General features: G+C 27.5%; 5 protein-coding genes across 5 annotated transcripts; 2 read left to right on the plus strand and 3 right to left on the minus strand.

The window, feature by feature from the left end:
- Window positions 1-266: 266 nt before the first annotated feature.
- On the minus strand, window positions 267-1,667 carry OCT59_009007 (uncharacterized protein). Its single transcript, XM_025316957.2, has one exon. The coding sequence runs from the start codon at window positions 1,525-1,527 to the stop codon at window positions 367-369; it is 1,161 nt and encodes a 386-aa protein (XP_025179327.1). The 5' UTR covers window positions 1,528-1,667; the 3' UTR covers window positions 267-366.
- Window positions 1,668-2,081: 414 nt separating this feature from the next.
- OCT59_009008 (uncharacterized protein) lies at window positions 2,082-3,746 on the minus strand (the record flags this gene model as incomplete). The annotated part of the gene is made up of 4 exons (XM_025316956.2): window positions 2,082-2,164; window positions 2,252-3,065; window positions 3,146-3,585; window positions 3,659-3,746. The coding sequence occupies 4 exons, from the start codon at window positions 3,744-3,746 to the stop codon at window positions 2,082-2,084; spliced, it is 1,425 nt and encodes a 474-aa protein (XP_025179326.2).
- A 996-nt stretch (window positions 3,747-4,742) lies between these two features.
- OCT59_009009 (uncharacterized protein) lies at window positions 4,743-5,577 on the minus strand. The gene has a single exon (XM_025316955.2). It carries the CDS (start codon window positions 5,563-5,565, stop codon window positions 4,987-4,989), a length of 579 nt encoding a protein of 192 aa, XP_025179325.1. The 5' UTR covers window positions 5,566-5,577; the 3' UTR covers window positions 4,743-4,986.
- Window positions 5,578-6,774: 1,197 nt separating this feature from the next.
- On the plus strand, window positions 6,775-12,028 carry OCT59_009010 (uncharacterized protein; the record flags this gene model as incomplete). Its single annotated transcript, XM_066133258.1, has 24 exons — window positions 6,775-6,903; window positions 7,122-7,248; window positions 7,337-7,425; window positions 7,513-7,582; window positions 7,649-7,854; window positions 7,950-8,047; window positions 8,129-8,267; window positions 8,341-8,520; window positions 8,602-8,723; window positions 8,806-8,966; window positions 9,039-9,146; window positions 9,235-9,347; window positions 9,408-9,555; window positions 9,634-9,814; window positions 9,880-10,148; window positions 10,230-10,408; window positions 10,478-10,577; window positions 10,653-10,742; window positions 10,824-10,957; window positions 11,051-11,176; window positions 11,263-11,320; window positions 11,402-11,525; window positions 11,634-11,713; window positions 11,793-12,028. 24 exons carry the CDS (start codon window positions 6,775-6,777, stop codon window positions 11,924-11,926), a joined length of 3,165 nt encoding a protein of 1,054 aa, XP_065999715.1. The 3' UTR covers window positions 11,927-12,028.
- A 2,735-nt stretch (window positions 12,029-14,763) lies between these two features.
- OCT59_009011 (uncharacterized protein) lies at window positions 14,764-16,347 on the plus strand. The gene is made up of 2 exons (XM_025316953.2): window positions 14,764-15,059; window positions 15,142-16,347. Exons 1-2 carry the CDS (start codon window positions 14,906-14,908, stop codon window positions 16,062-16,064), a joined length of 1,077 nt encoding a protein of 358 aa, XP_025179323.1. The 5' UTR covers window positions 14,764-14,905; the 3' UTR covers window positions 16,065-16,347.
- Window positions 16,348-20,489: the final 4,142 nt, after the last annotated feature.

Raw genomic sequence — 20,489 nt, forward strand, 5'->3', positions numbered from 1 at the left:
GTGCAATCTCTGAAATAGTCATTTAAAATTACATCATAATTCTGGCCAAAATTATCTAGGATAAATTATATCACGTGATAACACGAATCTGTAATTCTGTGCTAATCGTTACGTTACACTGTAATTAGTTGACACAATCATTTCTTAATGCCGTAATTCTGGCCAAAAAATATATAAATCACGTGTTCTACTCAGCTTAGCGGGCTTTCATTCATTTATACTACAAGAGAGTACTAAAAAATGTGATTAATAAACAATATTCTCTTGGCATATATTTAATAGCATAATTATTTATTATGTTTGCTGCAAAGTGTTTGTGATAATAAGAATGAAAAGTCTTATTCTGAGAATTCATTTATGTGTGTATTATTTTTTCGTGATATGTGAAATTGACATTCTAGTTATCTTTTGACCGCACTCGCCAAAAACTAAGAATACGAGACTTAGAATTACAGATAATATCACGTTAAGGTGTGGTAACGGCAAGGTAGAAGAGGAGTTGTTAAAAGATTTGTTGGGTAACGGCAGGGTAGAAGGAGGGTTGTCAGAAGAACTGTCTGTAACTAATGACTTCTTTGTCAAGCTTTCATATTCAGTGCGTCCAAGGGAATTTTCAATGTTAGCAAAATTATGAACATCTAATCCATTTTCACTTACAATCTTACGAAAAAGCTTGATTACTTTGTTACGGGTCGTTGAAAATGCTTCGTAGATATCATCAATAGCTAGATATTCTTTTACTGCATTTAAGACCTTTGTGTCGTCTACATTATTACCCCCAAAATAAGTCCCTTTTGCGCGGTTAATAATTGTAGAAAGATATCTTATGTTAGCTTCATCGTTCATGATTTCTTTAAGTTCATCGAGATAGGCAGAATTTGATGTAATAAAGGAACATATTTTGCTACCATCTCCTTTAAGATATTTAATAACAGTTTGCGCCTCAAAAACATGGTCAGCTTGAACCTCGTCGCGATTTATAGCATCGGTTAAAATCATTTGAGTTAATGAACCAGTAGTTGAATCATATATATACGCAAATGAAGCATTTTCAGCTTTGTTTCGATAAGTTTTAGTCTTAATTTTAGCAGTTTTAGTTAAACCACATGGAAGTGTGTCTTCTTCTGAATCTTCTGTATCGACTTCTTTACAAATGCCAATATCATCATCAGTAGCACAAATCAGGCCTATCTTACAACAACCTTTTTTGCAACATTGAAAGCCCGGTTCACAACAATGAGTATTATCGCAAACTACAGGATTGGGGCCACAATCACTACACAAGTCTCCACTTGCACAAGTTTGACCTATGGGACAACAGCCATTTTTTGCTGGACATTCAAAATTTCCAAACGGACAAACAGCCTGTCTTTCCACCAAAGATGAATGATTTGATAATATTCCGACATAACCATGTAAAGCACCAAATAATTCTTCTCTTCTCCATTTTAAGGGTACCTTAGCGAAAGTGAAATTGCTGAAGGTTGCAATTATAAGAATAAGTATTAACTTTAGATTTTTCCGCATTATGAACTCGGATGATTATACTTAATTTGTAGGCATGAACTAGTGGTGTTTTGTTATAAGTAAAGAAACAGTGAAACAGTTTGAAGTGGTTATAAATAGATCTGGATTATATCTTCAGTAAATATCATTAATATCTGATCAAAATACTATTAATATTACATTTTGAAACAATAAATGCATCTCCTGTTTCTCCTGTTTCAAATACCATATCGAGGTTTAAAATGTACCATTACCCTAACACTGACACTTTTAAATGAAGATAATATATTTGACAATTCCAATTCGAAAAGCATATGATAAGTTCGTGATACAAATAAAATTGTCTAACACATGTTTATTCAAATTCCGGTGGAGTTGATCATGCAATCACATAACTCCATCATTTAAAAGTGTGATTCAAAAATAAATTACATACAAGATATTTTTTAAATGTACAAAATTTATCGTAAAATGATTAGAAAGAAAAGAAAAGAAAAATTATTTCACACACATATATATTTTTTCTATATTATAAAAAGAGTTTTGCTATATTCTATATATCAATGCTTATAAACTTATAATAAATTATTGTTATTTAATAAAATTAACGGTGAAGACTCTACAGAGTCATCATATTCGGACAATTGGTCATCATCATCTAATGAAAAAAAGAAAAATTATATATATATTTTTTAACTTTATTATATATACAGGAAAAATAAGAGTGTTAAAATAAAATACATACCTTCATTATCATCTTGATCATGATCTGTAAAAAGAGTAGGTAAAAGTTTACTAGAATAAATGGCCAAAGGATGGGTATTTTTTAAAGAATTCATTAAATTAATTTTCAATGATTCTTTTTCAGATAAATTAATTTTTTTAAAACAAGTATAAGTAGATAATTCTTTAATAAGATAAACCAATTCTTCAGCAGTAGGCCTTTTTGCGGGATCAGAATGCCAACAACGTTTCATTAGAGAAACATAAGCATTAGGAGTTTCTTTAACAATATCAGGACGACATCCATTACATATTTCCATAATTAATTTAATATCATGAGCTTTATCATGAAAAGGTGGGTTAAATGATGATAATTCCCACATTATAATACCAAAACTATATATATCAGAAGATAATGTAGGTTGTTGACCACTTAAAACTTCAGGAGCCATAAAAGGTATTACACCATAAACTTCACGTATTGAAGTATTAGTAGAAGAAAAAGAATTTTTCTTTTTGGCATTATATTTCATAGAAAACTTAAAATCACTTATATTTGAACGTGAATGATGTTGTAAAATATTTCCAGTATGGAAATTACCATGAATTAGATTTGCACTATGAATTGTCTTTAAACCTGAAGCGATGTTTTCTAATATAGTGCATCTATACTTCCAATCTAATAAATCAGGACTTTCTTGAATAAAATTACGTAAAGTACCATCTGAAGAATATTCTAATACCATTAGATATTGGTTCGTTACTGGATCTTGAGTGAAACCGTAGAGTGATGAAATATGAGCATTCGGGATGCAACAATTTAAATGAGCTTTTGGCTAAAAATAAAATGATAAGGAAAGGTTAAAAAAAAGAATTTAGGGAGTGATAAAAATTAATATAATTATTTTAATTTTACCTCATGTAAGAAATCCGCAAAATCATCATCATTCATAAAAGTTTTTAAAATAACTTTAACACCATAATTACATCTATTCCAACATTTTTCACCTTTATTCCAATTAATTATAAAACCGTCAATCCAATTAGCAGAATAAACGCTACCATAATCATTATTATATAATAATTCAACATCGGTTAAATGATATCTTGGTATCCATTCCAAACAATTCATTCTACTAATTGATGATAATTGCGATTTACGTATAAATTTATCCAATGATTTATTACCGCTTGTCCATTTACCGAATGATTTTTTAAAATGGGAGGAATAACATGGATTACACCAATTTTTATATGGCCTTTTTTTATTGCACTCATGACATATTCCTATATCATCGGTGGATAGATGCTTAATATTTTTGATATTTATTGGAGAAGGAAATGTTGCTATTTGTCCTATATTATATAGAAAAAAGAACGTTATTAGAAAAGTCAAATTTTTTTAAAAAAAAAAATTTAATTAATATACCTTGTTGAACTTTACAAGCTTTAAAAATACTTTTAATCTGTTGACGAAAATCCTTTTCAGGATTTAATGATTTATATGACTTATTCATAGTGGTATAATAATAATAAAGGGCAGTCAGTATTCAAGATTTAATTTTTTTTTTCAAAAAAAAAATAAAAATTATATTTTCAAAATCAAATTATTTATAGTTATTTTCTAACAAGGAAATTGCTTAAAGTTAAAACTTTAATGAGATAAAACGTTATTATTGTATTTTTAGCCAACCATAGATCACATCTTATAAAGCTAATTTTGTAAAACCAAAATAAGTAAAAATATTTGTGCATACAGATTTAATGCAATCTAGAAACAAAACAGCCTTATTTTCAGTATCGAATTATCGTTTGTCTTGATAAATATGAAAAACTTTAAATTATTATACAAGACTAAAAATGGGCACCACAATTAAAAATTATGATCCATTATTTCTTATCAGTTATCAAAATTTTATAAATATACCATATACAGTATATATACCGTGTATGTATATTTTTAAATTGATTTATATATTTAAAAGATCGGTAGATGCCATTGCGTTATTTTTAATTAAAGTACGCCGAGTAGTTTTTCTAACTCTTTTCTTACATCTTGTGATCAACTAATAAAACAAACAGTATTTTTGTCCTGGTGATTTCCGCATTGTTGACTCACGTGGTACATTTTATTTAATTAATTAGAAACACTGAGAGTCTGTGATCCTGAGTTTCAAATTTAAACTACTCATTTAGTTTAATACTATTTTTCCTTGTTACAAACTTTCAACAATACTTTTAACAAAAAAAAAAAAAGAATAAAAAGAATAAAAAGAATAAAAAGAATTGCATCTTGGAGTTAATTATACGCTTCCTTGATCTACAAATCCAGTTAATAAAGCGTTGATCCATTTGCTGATCTTATTTAATTGGTGTTCTAGACAATGTGCGCCTAATAACTCTGCGCCTTATCGACGAGCCGAGATAAAATCTTTAAACCGAAACAAATTTAGTAAATGAATTTATTGTTATTTATTATTGTTGTTTCAAAAAAAAATATTTTTTTTATTAAATATGTTTGATGACTAAATTTATTTTTATTGTCTAAAATTAATTCAAAAAAGGTTTAGATTTTTGTTCTGGACCAATGAAATATTGATATAGTTAACCTGTTAACCATAAAATAATGATTTTATTTTATGAATAAATAAAATTACAAAATTTTTTACATATTTTATTTTAAACCTAATTAATAATTAATAATATAGACTAATTTTATTCATAGTTGATCCTATACTTCATAAAAAATAAACTTCGTTAGTACAAAGGATCGAAGAAACAGGAAGAAAAATTTGTCAGATTTTCAGGAGAGCCACAATCATAATATTTCCAACCCGGTCTTATATAAAAGTAATCCCGATTAAAATTAGCTTGAACGTATTCCATAACAAAATCTTTCAAGCAATACATCTTGGCATCAGGTCCAAAAAAATTCTTATAGGTGGAAATAATGAATTGGCAATTTCTATATTTAACCTCGAAGGGCTCGACGCTAAAATGTTTCTCTCCCACTAAGAAAGTCTTTCCTAGAATGGAACTAATCGTAATTGTTGCAGTGTCGCTATAGTATTCATCTACACAATTCTCAATACCAGTATAATTGTTATGAATACTAAAGGTCGTTACAATATCGTCAGTTTGGCCCTTCTGGTAGTAGACGTCATAATGGGTTTTTGCTTCTTTATACCCAAAAGAGTCGTAATACATTCTATTGTTGATATTGAAGCGTCTCATACGAGTCGTATCAGCTTTCATTAATGCGGTAATTCTATAACTATAGATACTTAACGGAAAGGCTAGACTTAGTAGCCATACAAAGAAGTAATAAGCTTTCATTTTTCTTTTCTTTATCAAAGCTTAAAAGAATTATAAGGTCTTAAATATGATAACGCCAATTGGTTTTAAATAAGAGTCCAATTCTAGATTTCATGTGACTATGAGAACATTATGACTTATGTATGAGATATGTTCTAACCATTTTAACTCAATAACCTCATTTATAATGTTCTTTTCAGGCCTAGTCATTTTTCATAAATAAGGTTTTACTTTCAAAAAGTACCTTTTTCGAATTTTTATTATCTATGAAATTATGGCAATTTTTATCTTTTTCATATATCCTTTTTTACATCAAAGCAAAATTTATGATGAAAGTTTGCATCTATCGACTTTTTTAGGCAATCAGCAACTATTTGTGTCAGATAACACAGACACGGTTACTATATTCATCTTGTTATCATTTTGTCTCAACAGATTTCATCTAATTCATTCAAAGTTCGGGACCTAATATTAGCATTTATATTTACTCAACTTTCGGAAAAAATCTTCTGAAGTAATTTCACTGGATGTATCAGATGGTTTCGATGTTCTATAAGCGTGAATTGCTGTTATTAGTATATATCCTTCATAAATATAAAAACTTATAAATGGGAGGAAATAATGAAATAATATGTAATTCTTCATATAAATATATTTCAGTAATACTGTACATACACTAATTTCGGAATCTATTTTATGTGATCAAAACTTTCAAATCCGACAAAATTCTTTTTAGCAATGCGGTCATGTGCTAGCGCAAAGGTGATAGGCGGAAATATTTATATATATAGGAAACCCGCACTAAAAAAACACATACCACTTATAATAATTTCCGCACATGGGTTTATCATAGCATGATCTTTCCACACAAATGTATAAATTTGAAATAATACACTGAATTCACCTCGACTTACTTAATATAGTATGTATACTATAAAGTCTAGTTTCAACGCAAATAGGTCAGTTTCATACATTTATATATTTGCCTCTGCCAGATATCGCTGCCAAAACCAAAAGAACCCGTCACGACAAACTTCGATGTCTATCTGTATGTGTCACGTGGCCTTACCGCATTAAGGGCTGTGTGTAATGGCTGTGCCGTTGTTTGTGTTGTTTAGTTATATACATAATTCTTAAACGAATGCCAAATAAACACTATAGATCGGTTTATCTTTTGTACTGGTTCAATGAAATTAATTTAATTAGTTATTTAATAAAACCTCCGTAATAATGGTGAGAGAACCTTCTATAGCTTTAAAAACTATTATGCCATTTTCAGATAATAGGGTAAAACAAAGAAGTTCAGATTTAGAGGACGAAGCGCCTTTAATTCAAAATCAACATGACGATTGGGTAGAGGTCAGTTCAATACAAAAAAGTGAATTTATAATAGAAAAGTAGTTTTCATTGGCTTTTAACCTTCCCCATATATTAGATACAGATCCCACGGGAATTTCTTAATATACAAATACAGTAAACAGTAGAAGACTAATATTTCCCTCTTTGTATATAATAATAATAAAAAAAAAAATGAATTCGATAAGATATTAATGTAAATCTTTGTTTTTTTTTGCTAGTCATCTCCAGCATCTCCGGTATCTCCGAGGAGACGTCGTAATATAAGATCATCTGCATCAACGACTAATGTTCCATCACGAAATACTACCAAAGCTAAGTCTCGAACGATCTCATTTAAAGTTGCAGGTTTGTTGCTTACTATTTAATTGTTTCGAAAATATTTTTAATTTAATTTATTTTTTTTTTGTATATTCATTAATTGATAATTTTTTAGAAAAATTGAAAGATAAATTTCCAGCAAATGTTGTTCGAAATCAAAAATATAATTTAATTACTTTTTTTCCGTTGGTATTTTATCAACAGGTAAACATTAATTATTATTTAATCAATTTTAATAAATATATGTTATATGATTGTTAATTTAATACTAATTTCTATTTTTACATTAAGTTTCATATATTCATTAATTTATACTTTCTTCTTGTGGCACTATCGCAATTTATTCCACCGTTGAAAATTGGTAAGAAGATATTATTTAGATAAAAATATTTCAATTAATATTCACATAATTTATTATTTCTTCTAGGTTATATTATCACATACCTTGGCCCATTATGTTTTGTGATCCTTGTAACGATGGGTAAAGAAGCTTATGATGATTGGAAAAGATATAAGAGAGATCAAGAAAATAATTCTCAAAAATATCAAATAATGACAACTAAAGGTATTAAGCTAGTGCCAAGTTCAAAAATAAGAGTTGGAGATTTAATTATAATTAATAAAGATCAAAGAGTATGTTAAATTCAAAGATTTTTTTTAAAAAAAAATATATATATTATTTTAAATAGTGTTAGTGAATTAATCATTTATAAATTATTTAATAAAAGATTCCTGCAGATTTGATATTGCTCCGGACAACAGAATCAAGTGGCGCTTGTTTTATTAGGACTGATCAATTAGATGGTGAAACTGATTGGAAACTAAGGTATCTTATCTAGATAGGGAGTGATCTGATTTCAAAAATTTATTATTACGTGTAATATTATTAATTTAAACCTATTTATAGATTAGCCGTGCCGTATTGCCAAAAATTACCATCAGATGAAAGTCTTTTGGACATTAATGCAGAAATATATGCTGACAGTCCACAAAAAGATATTCATAACTTTGTTGGAAATTTTTCGAAAGCAGTAGCGGAAGATATTGTAAGATTTATTAGAATAATATTCGTATGAATAGTTCTTTTTGTCAATTTTTAATTTTTTATTGTCACTCTAGGTACCGCAAGTTGAGGCTCTTAATGTTGAAAATACGTTATGGATGAATACAGTATTGGCATCAGGCACTGCTATTGGATTTGTTATTTATACCGGCAAAGATACTCGCGCTGTAATGAACACAAGTCATCCAGAAACAAAAGTTGGATTACTTGATCAAGAAATTAATCGGCTTTCCAAGGTTGATTTAGTTAAAATTTTACTAATCAATTAAAATATTAAAATTGGTTAAAATTAATTCAAATATATTATTATTTGATAGATTCTATTCTTGGTTACATTGTTATTATCATTGTTGCTTATTGCTTTGAACGGATTTCGGGGTCTCTGGTATATTTATTTATTTCGATTTTTGATCCTATTTTCTTCGATCATTCCGATTGGGTAAGTCTTTTATTTAATAATTACAATTATTTATTTGATTTTTAATATAGTTATTCTTATTTATTTATTTATTTTATTTTAGATTACGTGTTAACTTAGATATGGGCAAAACTGTTTATGGATATCAAATTATGAATGATAGAGAGATCCCCGATACAATAGTACGAACCAGTACCATACCTGAAGAACTTGGTCGTATTGAATATCTTTTGTCAGATAAGACCGGAACACTGACTAAAAATGGTAATTGACATAAACAAATAATATATCATTTGATTAATATAACATAATATAAAAAATAATTTTTTTAAATAGATATGGAGCTCAAAAAACTTCATATGGGAACCATGGCCTATAATATTGATACCATGGATGAAATTTCCAATCAACTTGATGCCGCATTTGGAAAACAACAAGGAAAAGGTATATATGTATATGTACAATTTTATATATATATATTTTTTTAATTATAATTTGAACTTAATGTTTTATATATCTTTTCGTACCTAAGATGTACAGAGAACATCCCGTACTGCTACCTCTACTATTTTGGTTGGAAAAAGTCGTAGAGATATGAGTTCTAGAATAAAAGATATTGTATTTGCCTTGGCGTTATGTCACAATGTAAGTGAGAATGCTTTGAGTAAATTATAATATAATTTTTTAACTAACTTTGTTGTTTAGGTTACTCCTGTAATAGAATCTGATGATTCAGAGGTTACATATCAAGCATCTTCACCAGATGAAGTTGCAATTGTGAAATGGACGGAACATGTTGGTCTTACTCTTGTTTTCCGTGATATCAATGAAATGCATCTTCGTACAAAACATGGTGATACTTTTGAATTTCAAATTCTTCAAATATTTCCATTCACAAGTGAAACTAAGAGGATGGGAATTATTGTTAAAGATAAAGCTACCGATGAAATTTATTTTTATGAAAAAGGAGCAGATGTCGTAATGAGTAGGATTGTACAATATAATGATTGGCTGGATGAAGAATGTGGAAATATGGCCAGAGAAGGGTTGAGGACTTTAGTTGTTGCCCGTAAAAAGTTATCAGAAGAAGTATATAATGATTTTTCACAAAGGTAAATACAAGAAATTTCCTACCGATTAAACTGCAAATATATCTAATTATGATAATTATTTATAGATACCATGAAGCCAAAGTGAGTCTTTCAGATCGTAAAGCTCAAGAACAAGCAGTTATAAGTACAATCCTAGAAAATGAGTTAGAACTCTTAGGAGTAACTGGAGTGGAGGATAAACTTCAGGATGGTGTAAAGACCACCTTGGAATTATTGAGAAATGCAGGTCTAAAAATTTGGATGTTAACAGGAGATAAGATTGAAACAGCAACATGTATTGCTATATCTTCAAAATTAATTTCAAGGAATCAAACTATTCATCAAATATCTAAACGTATGTATTATAAAATGCATTTGATTAAAGGTTTGAGGGTTTAATTGTTTGTGTTTATTTATTAATATATTCAATTTTTAGTTCAAAGCATTGAAGATGCTCATGAAGAACTGATTAGTTTACAAACCAAAGGAGATTTTTGTTTAGTAATTGACGGTGAATCACTACAAATTTATATGGATCACTATCAGTATGAATTCATTGAATTGGCTGTAGAATTGCCAGTAGTTGTTGCTTGTAGATGTTCTCCTACTCAAAAAGTATTATATACTATCTATTTAAGTTTAATTTAATTTATTGTTTCTTACTTACTTTATTTTTATAATTAGGCTGATATAACAAAACTTATTAAGAAATTCTCAAATAAAAGAGTCTGTTGCATAGGAGATGGTGGCAATGATGTTAGCATGATCCAGGCAGCTGATGTTGGTAAGTATATTGTCTGAACGCATTATATTTTTGAAAAATCAAAAATCTGATATTTTATGTATGAATAAAATTTAGGTGTAGGGATTGTAGGGAAGGAAGGTAAACAAGCTTCCTTAGCTGCAGATTTTTCTGTAACTCAATTCAGTTTTTTGACAAAATTGTTATGTAAGTGAGAACTGTTATGTATTTTTTAAAAAAGATCAAAATTATATGTTTTTTAATTAATATATTGAATTTTTTTTATAGTGTGGCATGGTAGAAATAGTTATAAACGCTCTGCAAAACTAGCTCAATTTGTCATTCATCGTGGTTTAATAATATCAGTTATACAAGCCGTATTTTCTGCAATATTTTATTTTGCTCCTATTGCACTTTATCAGGTAATAAATTGAGATGATAACTTATTATTTATTTATATTTAATTAATATACAAACAATTAATAAAATTAACAAATAAAACCATGATTTAATAGGGGATACTAATTGTAGGTTATTCTACAGTTTATACAATGGCACCAGTATTTTCACTCGTATTAGATAAAGATGTGAGAGAGGATATAGCATTGCAATTTCCAGAATTATACAAGGATTTAATAAAGGTAATAGAAGATTTACTCTGAAACATCTCTATATATTGCAAAACAAAAAAAAAATTCTAATTTTGTTACCTTTTTACTATTATTAGGGTCGATCATTATCATTGAAAACTTTCTTTCAATGGCTAATGATCAGTGTTTATCAAGGTAATTTTATTATTGCATTAACTGGAATTAACTAACTAATGAATGAGATAGCTAACATTCATATATTTTCGTATATTTTAGGTGGTGCAATTATGATCATGTCAATTGTACTCTTTGAAGATGAATTTATAAACATTGTTTCTATTTCTTTTACTGCTTTAATTCTTAATGAATTGTTGATGGTAGCTTTGGAGATTAATACATGGTATGTAATTAAATGTGAAATTTATAATTAATTTCTTTATTTTATTTTATTTTATTTTATTTAATTTTATTTTTTTTTGCTTATTAACTTTATCACATAATTCGATAGGCATAGATTAATGGTTTTATCGGAAATTATTACATTGGCCATTTATATTGTTTCAATGATATTTTTGCCTACTTATTTTGGTAAGTAAAATAATTTGTCATATTTTTTATGAATATATTAAATATTAATTTCTTGATCCTTTTTTATATAACAATATAGATTTAACATTTATTTTAACTGAAACATTTGTTTGGAAGGTGCTCGTAATAACAGCTATTAGCAGTTTGCCGTTATATATTGTAAAATTTTTGAGAAGAAGATATTCTCCACCTAGTTATCTTAAACTTACATAGAGATAAAATTTCTTATTTTTGTAGTATAATGAATAAGTTTTTGGCAAAAAAAAATGTATGTAAATTAATAAAATTTTAATTAAATATTTTTTTTATTTATTTATTCTTTTACGCATATTTTTTACTTTTTTTTTACAAACTTAATAACTATAATATTGGCAAACTATAAACTCCAGCCAAACTTTATAATAATCAAAATCTAGGATAACTAATCATACAAGAAATAAATAGAGACTAATCATATACAGACGAATCAAAAGATTGTACAATTCAAAATATTTTAGTATAGTAAAATACATTTATATTTTATATTACGTCGATTTGATAATTTTATATTAAATTATAAAATTTACATAGAATTACGTTATTATGTCAATTCATCGATATATAAAATCAATTCGGTGAGAAAGAATGCAATGAGTTATACAACATTATAGAAAGAATAGTTATTTGAGGAAAAAAAAAAGAATGGGACAATTGGGACAATTATACATAAATACAGTTATTAAGAACTATTTGATATAAAAGATATCTTTAAATTAATTAGTTAAAAATCACTGAAGAGATTATGAACAATATAGTAAATATTGAAACAGGGAATGCGAAATAATAAGTTTTTGATATTCACAAGAATCTTTAGAGTCAAAAGAATATGATTATAAAAAACGTAGTAAAAATATTTTATTAAAATTAATTTTTTGTAATGTGTTTCTAAACTTGACATTTCTATAAATATAGATCAATCCTGTCATTTCCCCGGTTTTTATACCCATTTATTTCAGCTATTCTAGTATCAACAGAGTTATATTGAGTTTACTGATAGTTTCATTTATGAATATTTTTCGTGTTGGCCGTGTAATAAATTGGGCGATAATAAAGCATTAATATTTTTCACGAAAAAAATTTGCCACATCCGAGTTATATAAATCGCGTGCATTGGGACGTAAAAAATCATCAAATTATAAGATATAAAAGATTTCTGGATTTTGTAAATGGCCTGATGTTGATCAGCCTGAATTGTCTCGTACTGAGCCACAGTCCACAGATCCACGAACAAGTAATAGAAAACATGATTTCTAGTAGAAAATTCTAATGTAGATAAACAAATTACTTACCAAATTACCAAACTCTGCACGTAATATATTATTTCGGTCATTTTTAGGACAAACATGGTATAGCGCCTTTATATTTAATTACAATTTTAAAAGAAAATAACAAAAATAAACTAAAAATAAAACTAAATAGTCTCCTATAAAAATATTAAAGAAAAACAGAAAAGAAAAAACTAGACTAATAATCACAAACATTTCCTAGATCGCCCCAACAGTATTTTTCAACTATCATAGACGCAAATATGCTATCAAACCGATTCCGGTAATTTTACGAATTAGCTGTTATTCTAATTTAAAAGCTAATTGTTTTTTTTTTTCTATTTTGATTATATAACTGATGACATTATGAATCAAACTAAGAAAATTTATAAAAATATATTAAGGTCTTGAATGAAATTAACATAACAAATAATGTATTACAAAATTTTACAATCGAATATCGTACTAACCTTGGATAATCCGGAACGCGGAGAATAATTCGGATTCGGAAGATAATTCAGATCCGGAAAATAATCCGGATCCGGATACTATTATAATTCCGACATGGAACTAAATATTTTTCTTTTTAAAAAAATGATTCAATGATTTTAATATTTTAATGATTTATGATGTAATCGGTTATAAAAATATTTGATATCGTAAATTGATCATCTTCACGTGTCAGCCCCAATTCTATATTGTATAATTTTAGAGTTTACCTGTTATAAGAATAGTAAATCAGAACCAATGGGAAATGACGCTCTATAAGAAGACAGTCACCAATTTTACGAAGTTTAAATTCATGGATTTTGAGCTAATTCCGTTATCTTGAGGTTATCATCGTTGTTATCATGGTTTTTTTTTTTGATTAGGAATTTCTTTTTCCGTAAAAGACGTTAATGATAAATTTAGTAATACAAAAATTTTAAATGGAAGGTCATTTACATCTTTATGAAACTTTATTTCTAATCAAAAGCGGTAATCCGGAACATCAAAAGAACCGAGTGGCTCGAGCTTGCATAATCCAGAAATCTAAACTCTTGTACAAATGTAATCGAAAAAAAAAAAGATCTTATTTTACAATAACTTTTTCATTATGAAGATAAACAAAAAGGTTACGTTACTTACGTATCTTTTTTTTTTCTGTGTTACAATTTTTAAGGGCAATTTGCTTTCAACATGTCAAACATTGAAAATTCACTAATTTAGGAAAGGGTATCCATATAAAACCACCACCTGTTAATCAATTCATTGGCTAACACTATAATTAAATCAACCACGTGATGAAATTATAATTTTAGTTTACATATAAATAGAAAAAAGGGTTCTTGGCTGTAATAACCCTCATTATATTTATGGAAGTAGAAATTCCATTTGTTTATTTATTATTATTCTTTTCATTATAATAAAAAAAAATAAATAAAAAAAAACGGAAAAAAATAATTTTAGGCGTAATTATCACACCCATGCACAATATAAATAGTATTGTAACGATATTCTTAATAAATTTGGGTATGATAAATTAAGCAGTGAAAAAAATTTTGATAGCGGATAAGTCGGAATATTCGGACAAGAGTGCATATAACAAAATTCAAATATAAATAGAATGAGATATGGAAATTTTTTGATCCTCTTTTTTTAAGCCAAAACGGTTTGTTTGCTCTTTGAAAAATATTATAAATTTATTTATTTATTATTTTTCTTTTTTTTAATTTTTAATTTTTTATTTAATTTTTTTTTTTTTTTGAAGAAAAAAAAAATTAATAAAAAGAGAAATAAAGAAAAAAATAATAATTTAAAGAAAATCATCCGTTTTTAAGCTTTTTTTTTTTAAGACGAAACAAGTTCTTATCATATTAATAATAAAGAAAAAAAATAATAATTAAAAATGACGAAAGGACTCCCAACAATGGCCAGAAGAAACAGTGGATCGATACGACAAAAAACTATTCAAAAATTACAAATTCTAGTGTTAGTATTTGTAATGATCTCATTGACATTAAAGATTTATTTTCAAATGTTTCCATCTTCATATGAATCAGGTAAATAAAAATGACCTTTTTTTTAAAAAAAATAATAACATAATTTTAAGAGTATTAATTAACAAAAAAACAATCTCTTTAGATGATACATCACCTTGTGGAAAATGTCCGTTATATGAAGATCAACCGGACAAAATCGATAATGAATCAATACCGATAATATACGATACAGATTATAATGATAATTCATACGAAAATGATGTGGAAATTGATATTGAACCAGCAATTCATCCATTACCACAATCAAATATAACGTACGATTTTACTGTGATAACAGGAGCAAGTCAAAACCATTTTTGTCCAACGAAAAGTTTCCTTTATTATATGAAAGATATTTTAGAAGGATTTAACGCAAGATTAATAGTTTATGATTTAGGATTTTCTGCTTCGCAACGTAAAGTACTTAAAAAATTACAAAAACTTGGTTATTTAACAGAATTAAGAACATTTCAATGGTCACATTATCCTGATTTTTGGAATATAACTATAGCAAGAGGTGAATACGCTTGGAAACCTGGTATGATTGCCGAAGTAGCACGTGATTATCCTGGAAAATTGGTTTGGTTGGATAGTGGAACTTTGGTTGATAGAAAATATTTTACAAAATTAAATTCTTCATTAAGAAAATATGAAGGATTTGTTTCTCCACGTTCTTCTGGAACAATGAAAGTTTGGACTCATCCAGGAGTTTACGATTATTATGGTGATGATCACAACAAATATGATCATGTAGTAAATTGTAACGGAGCAAGTGTTACTTTTGATACAACAAAGACCCAAAATATTATTGATGAATGGTTTAAATGTGCAACTGTAAAAGATTGTATCGCTCCCCCTGGAAGTAGTAGAGTTAATCACAGACAAGATCAAGCCATATTAACTTATTTGGCTGCTAAAAATAATATATATTGTGATTATAAAAAAGAGAAACTTGGAATTCATACTCATGAAGATAGAAATTGCAGACAATATATTTCTAATTATGAATCAACACATAAAATATAAACAATTATTTTTAATTTTATTACTTTTAAAGACTTATTACAAAAATTTTATATTATGTCAATTTTTTTGTATTATATATTTTGTCCCCCCCCCTTTTTTTAAGATTTACCTAATATTTTAGTCGAGATAGAGAATTTATTATTATTAATTTCATTCTGTTTTATAAAAAGACATAATTTAGTGAAATTAATCATTAACTTTTAACTATTATAAAAAAAAACCAATAAATAAATTTTTGTTTCAAGTTTAAGTTCTAAAAATAAAAAAAGTCGTTGTCTGATCTCATCACGTGCATGCAATATAAATTTTGTCCTATAAATAGATGATGGACTTAATGAGTTACGACTGATCATTTGGAGGTTCAGCCAATAAGAGAATATAGAAAATACCTGATAAAATTTTAAAAATTAATTCCGGATAAACAGGATAAACAGAAAATCTCCCAGTTGACGGAATCGAGAATATTAATTTAATGTGTTTATCAGGAAATTTCTTCTAATTTTTGTTGAGAAGGTCCATTATTATAAATAGAAGTTTCTTCTGATGAAAATGATGAAATTTCTTAATCGCTCGACTATCTATGGTGCGATTATACACAAATTTGTGTTCTCCCTGAATTATTATTTCCTTCTTTCGCCCCTGCACTTAGAGAAATCCTATCTTTGTTAAATATATAATTAATTGATTTATGCAATATTCTTTATCGATATCTATCTTTATTAAACAATTTTATACAGTAGGAATTTTTTAAACTGCATTTCACTTCCCGACCAATGAAGATTGTATACTTATAGCACGACATTTTTTTTTGTGTTAATGACGGATTTTAGTTTTCTTAAGTCAAAAATTTACAAGAGGTATTTGATTTAATACGCACATACAGTACACCATTAATTAACATTTTTATCAATTTATTTGAAGTAACGAATAAAATACTTTGTTATGTATCATGACTAAAATGTGTAACAAACAAAGATTATAATTGTGATTTTCGCTTTTTGTCCATAAATATACAGCAATAGCGAAATTAACTTCAATATAATCAAATTTCCAATTAGGGTTTTCTTTTACTAACCAAAATAATTAAAACAATAAATTTTATCTGCACGGTTAAATTTTTTTTTAGGTACAGTAGCTCAAAGTATAATAAAAATATAAAATTATTTTTATCTCGAGCTTTTTAATAGGATAATTTAATAATCCAATAACATATTCAAATTTTCAATATTGAGAACAAGCAATATTGGCAAATTTGATTTGGTTTTATTTATAGTAGTCAAAGGATAGATGTCTTCGTGTATGGTTTCGTTCTGACGTTGTAGTACTAATAAATCTATATTTTTTTTTTCTAATTGAATCAAGTTGATTAAAAATGTTGGTTAATTGGATAAGCTATTTATTATTGAATTCAAAAACATGTTATTATACAGTGCTTGGCATGGCTTGGCAAAAAGTAATTGGAAAATTATTTCTATCTATAGTTCAACGAATAAGTGTTAATAATCCATGAAAATTTGCAGATATACTTGATAAATAAATTATCAAAATGTATACTATTAATATATCATTTTCCACTTACCTATCAAACATATTATTTGTCGTAATATTACCTTTTATCCAAATTTGATACAAAAAGAAATAAAAAAATTGGTATTTCAATTGAGTAAATTTAATGCATTATAGCACAAAAATTATTAAGAAACCACTTATCTCATAATAAATTATATATAGAATATATCAAAGTTCGTCGCCTAAGCAAATAGTAACTGTCTAAGGCCTGACCTCTTTGTGTACAATTTGGATGAATACAAAGATTGATGCAAGGCAAGGTAACGAGTTTGCGCCATCTTGATCCTTTTGACTAGCTGTAGCTGGTAGTTCTGATTCCAAACCTATTAGTGGGTGATAGGAGTAAATAAGCGGAACTGTTTGATTCAATCTACTTGTCTAAGATTTCTTGTAATTTCCATCAATTAATTTCTCATTCAAAATTTTTTGTAATTTTTCTATACTAGCAAAAGTACAATTATTAGTTTTGCAATTTCCGCTTAAGTCTCCGATAGCATGCATGTTCAAATAACTTCTTTATTAAGATAATTATGGGAAATTTTTGCAGTTTAAGATCCAACCTTACTTTTTAGACTATTAATTTAATCACTGATCCGTCTGAGTCCCACCGTTTTAGGTCACATGATGCGTAGACCAAAAGACTGCGGTTCGGACAGTCCGTCTTTTTGATGTGTAGGATTTGTCCCGAGATCGGCACTATCGTTATATTAAAAAATCAGGGTGAAATTCAACGTTTTGGCAATAAATACAAAACACTATAAGGGGACTGACACATATCACGTAATTATTAAAAGGGGGTAGGGGTAAACCTATAATGACGTGATATGTGTTCATTCCCCTAATTGCGAAGTAAAAATCATACCATATATGTTAAAAAACCTAAGTAAAATGAATAAATTGATTGTAAAAAAAAGGAATTTATATTGTACGCGTGTCAGATGTTTGCGTTGTTTGCAACGCTAAAGTTATTAAAACTTAATTACATGACATAAAATTCATAACATATATGCAGAAAATTATAAGAAATAGGATAAGTAAAAAAAAGTTTCACATTTATTATAGCTTACATTGTGCAATCATCAAAATTTCGCGATAGTACCGGATTGACAATTAAATAAGTTCTTTTAGTAATATTGTTTTTATATCCTTTTCCTATTCGTTTTAAAGTAAAAGGATTCTGATTTGACAGTTTTAAAAATTTTAAAGATATAGGAAAGCATTTCAAGATAAGATTACAAAAAATCAAATCTGATAAAGTTTCAGAAATAAGTCTGTGCAAAAAGCATTTATAATAAGTTATGGAAAGATTATCAATCCTGCAATTAAGATGAGAGTTAATATTAATAAAGCTTCATATGAATTTCATATGAGTAAAAAGTATATCAGTCAAGGGTGCAACGATAATATGACCTATGTTGTATGTACTACGTTGTATGTATGGTCGATTATTATGAAAATTAGACCGATTTAGCACATACCATACATACAGGTTTTGGTACGAAATCTCGAAAATCATTCGAACGACTCCCGACAAATCATTATATGATTAAAATTATAAAATTTACCACATTTAAACTAAATACAGTCAAACCTTTATATATGTCGGGACTCATAAGAAAAAATTTAAAAAATATCGTTATATCAAATTATACCGATATTTATATGTCCTCACATATAGTGGGAATGTAAAATTTTATCGGTATATCAAGTTTTTAATAATGTATCGGTATATCGAATATCGGTATATCGAGTTCTGACTGTATTACATTTTATTTTATTAGAACACACATCATTAGATTTATGACGAAATTGTCGATATAATGACTTGTCATGTCGAGAATCTCGACTCGAGATTTTGTTGTCGAGATTTTGATCGGATACCCATATACATACAATAGAGATTATACCATCATATCATACTCATATTCTATCCTTACCGCTCAATAAGAAAATCTGGTAAATAATGAAAAATTAAACTAAAAAATTCAAAAATCTTTCGAAAAATAAAATTATTGAAAAAATCTTGAAAATATAAAAATAAAAATAATATATAGATAAATAAATAAATAACAAATTTATTAACAAATTTATTATCACCCAAAAATGACTCGCATTGGAACTTTCGCAAAAATTTCATAATAGTTTTTCACTAACTCGTGAATATCAGAACATGCTTTCTGATAAAGATCAAATCATCATTCTTGATATACTATTCTCCTTTCTTTTCCTGGCATAAATGCTGGATTTTGTTATCAAGAAGGAGATTGACTATCTAATCCACCGCAAATTAATAAACGAAAAGGAAAGGCAGGACATGCAGGGTAACACTTAATAGTTAATTCCCATTATTTACTATGTTTTACTAGATACATATCTAAAATGATTCTACATTTTGACGCGACACTTTTTTCAAAAACATATTCTCACCCATATTTTTTCGATAATGATTAAATAATAGTCTATGTTTATAATAAAAAGTTTATTTTTTTATATTTACAGAGAATAAATTTATAAAGACCTCTTTCCTTTTCTCATTTCTCAAACTTTTTAGTCTAATAATTTTTCAGAAAAGACATTACCATGGTGAGGGTTTATCATTAACTTACGAAAAGCCCCTCCTCAATATTTAACAGGTAGTGTCTGTGAAGAGTTTCCCTCCGCTTGTTTAAGTGACAATAGAGAGAGTCTTCAGTAGTAAAATTTTCTCTTTTCTTTACAGTTCTCTTTTTCTTTAAAACTTCTCACTTTTCTTTAGATCTTCTCTTTGGTGTGTGGGTTGGATGTATTGTATGAATGGATGGGCTGTGAATTAGTACTGACGTCCACGTGGGAACTATTTATAAAATAGTAGCTAAC

Source organism: Rhizophagus irregularis, chromosome 17, assembly GCF_026210795.1.
Source record: "Rhizophagus irregularis chromosome 17, complete sequence".
Lineage (NCBI taxonomy): Eukaryota > Fungi > Glomeromycota > Glomeromycetes > Glomerales > Glomeraceae > Rhizophagus > Rhizophagus irregularis.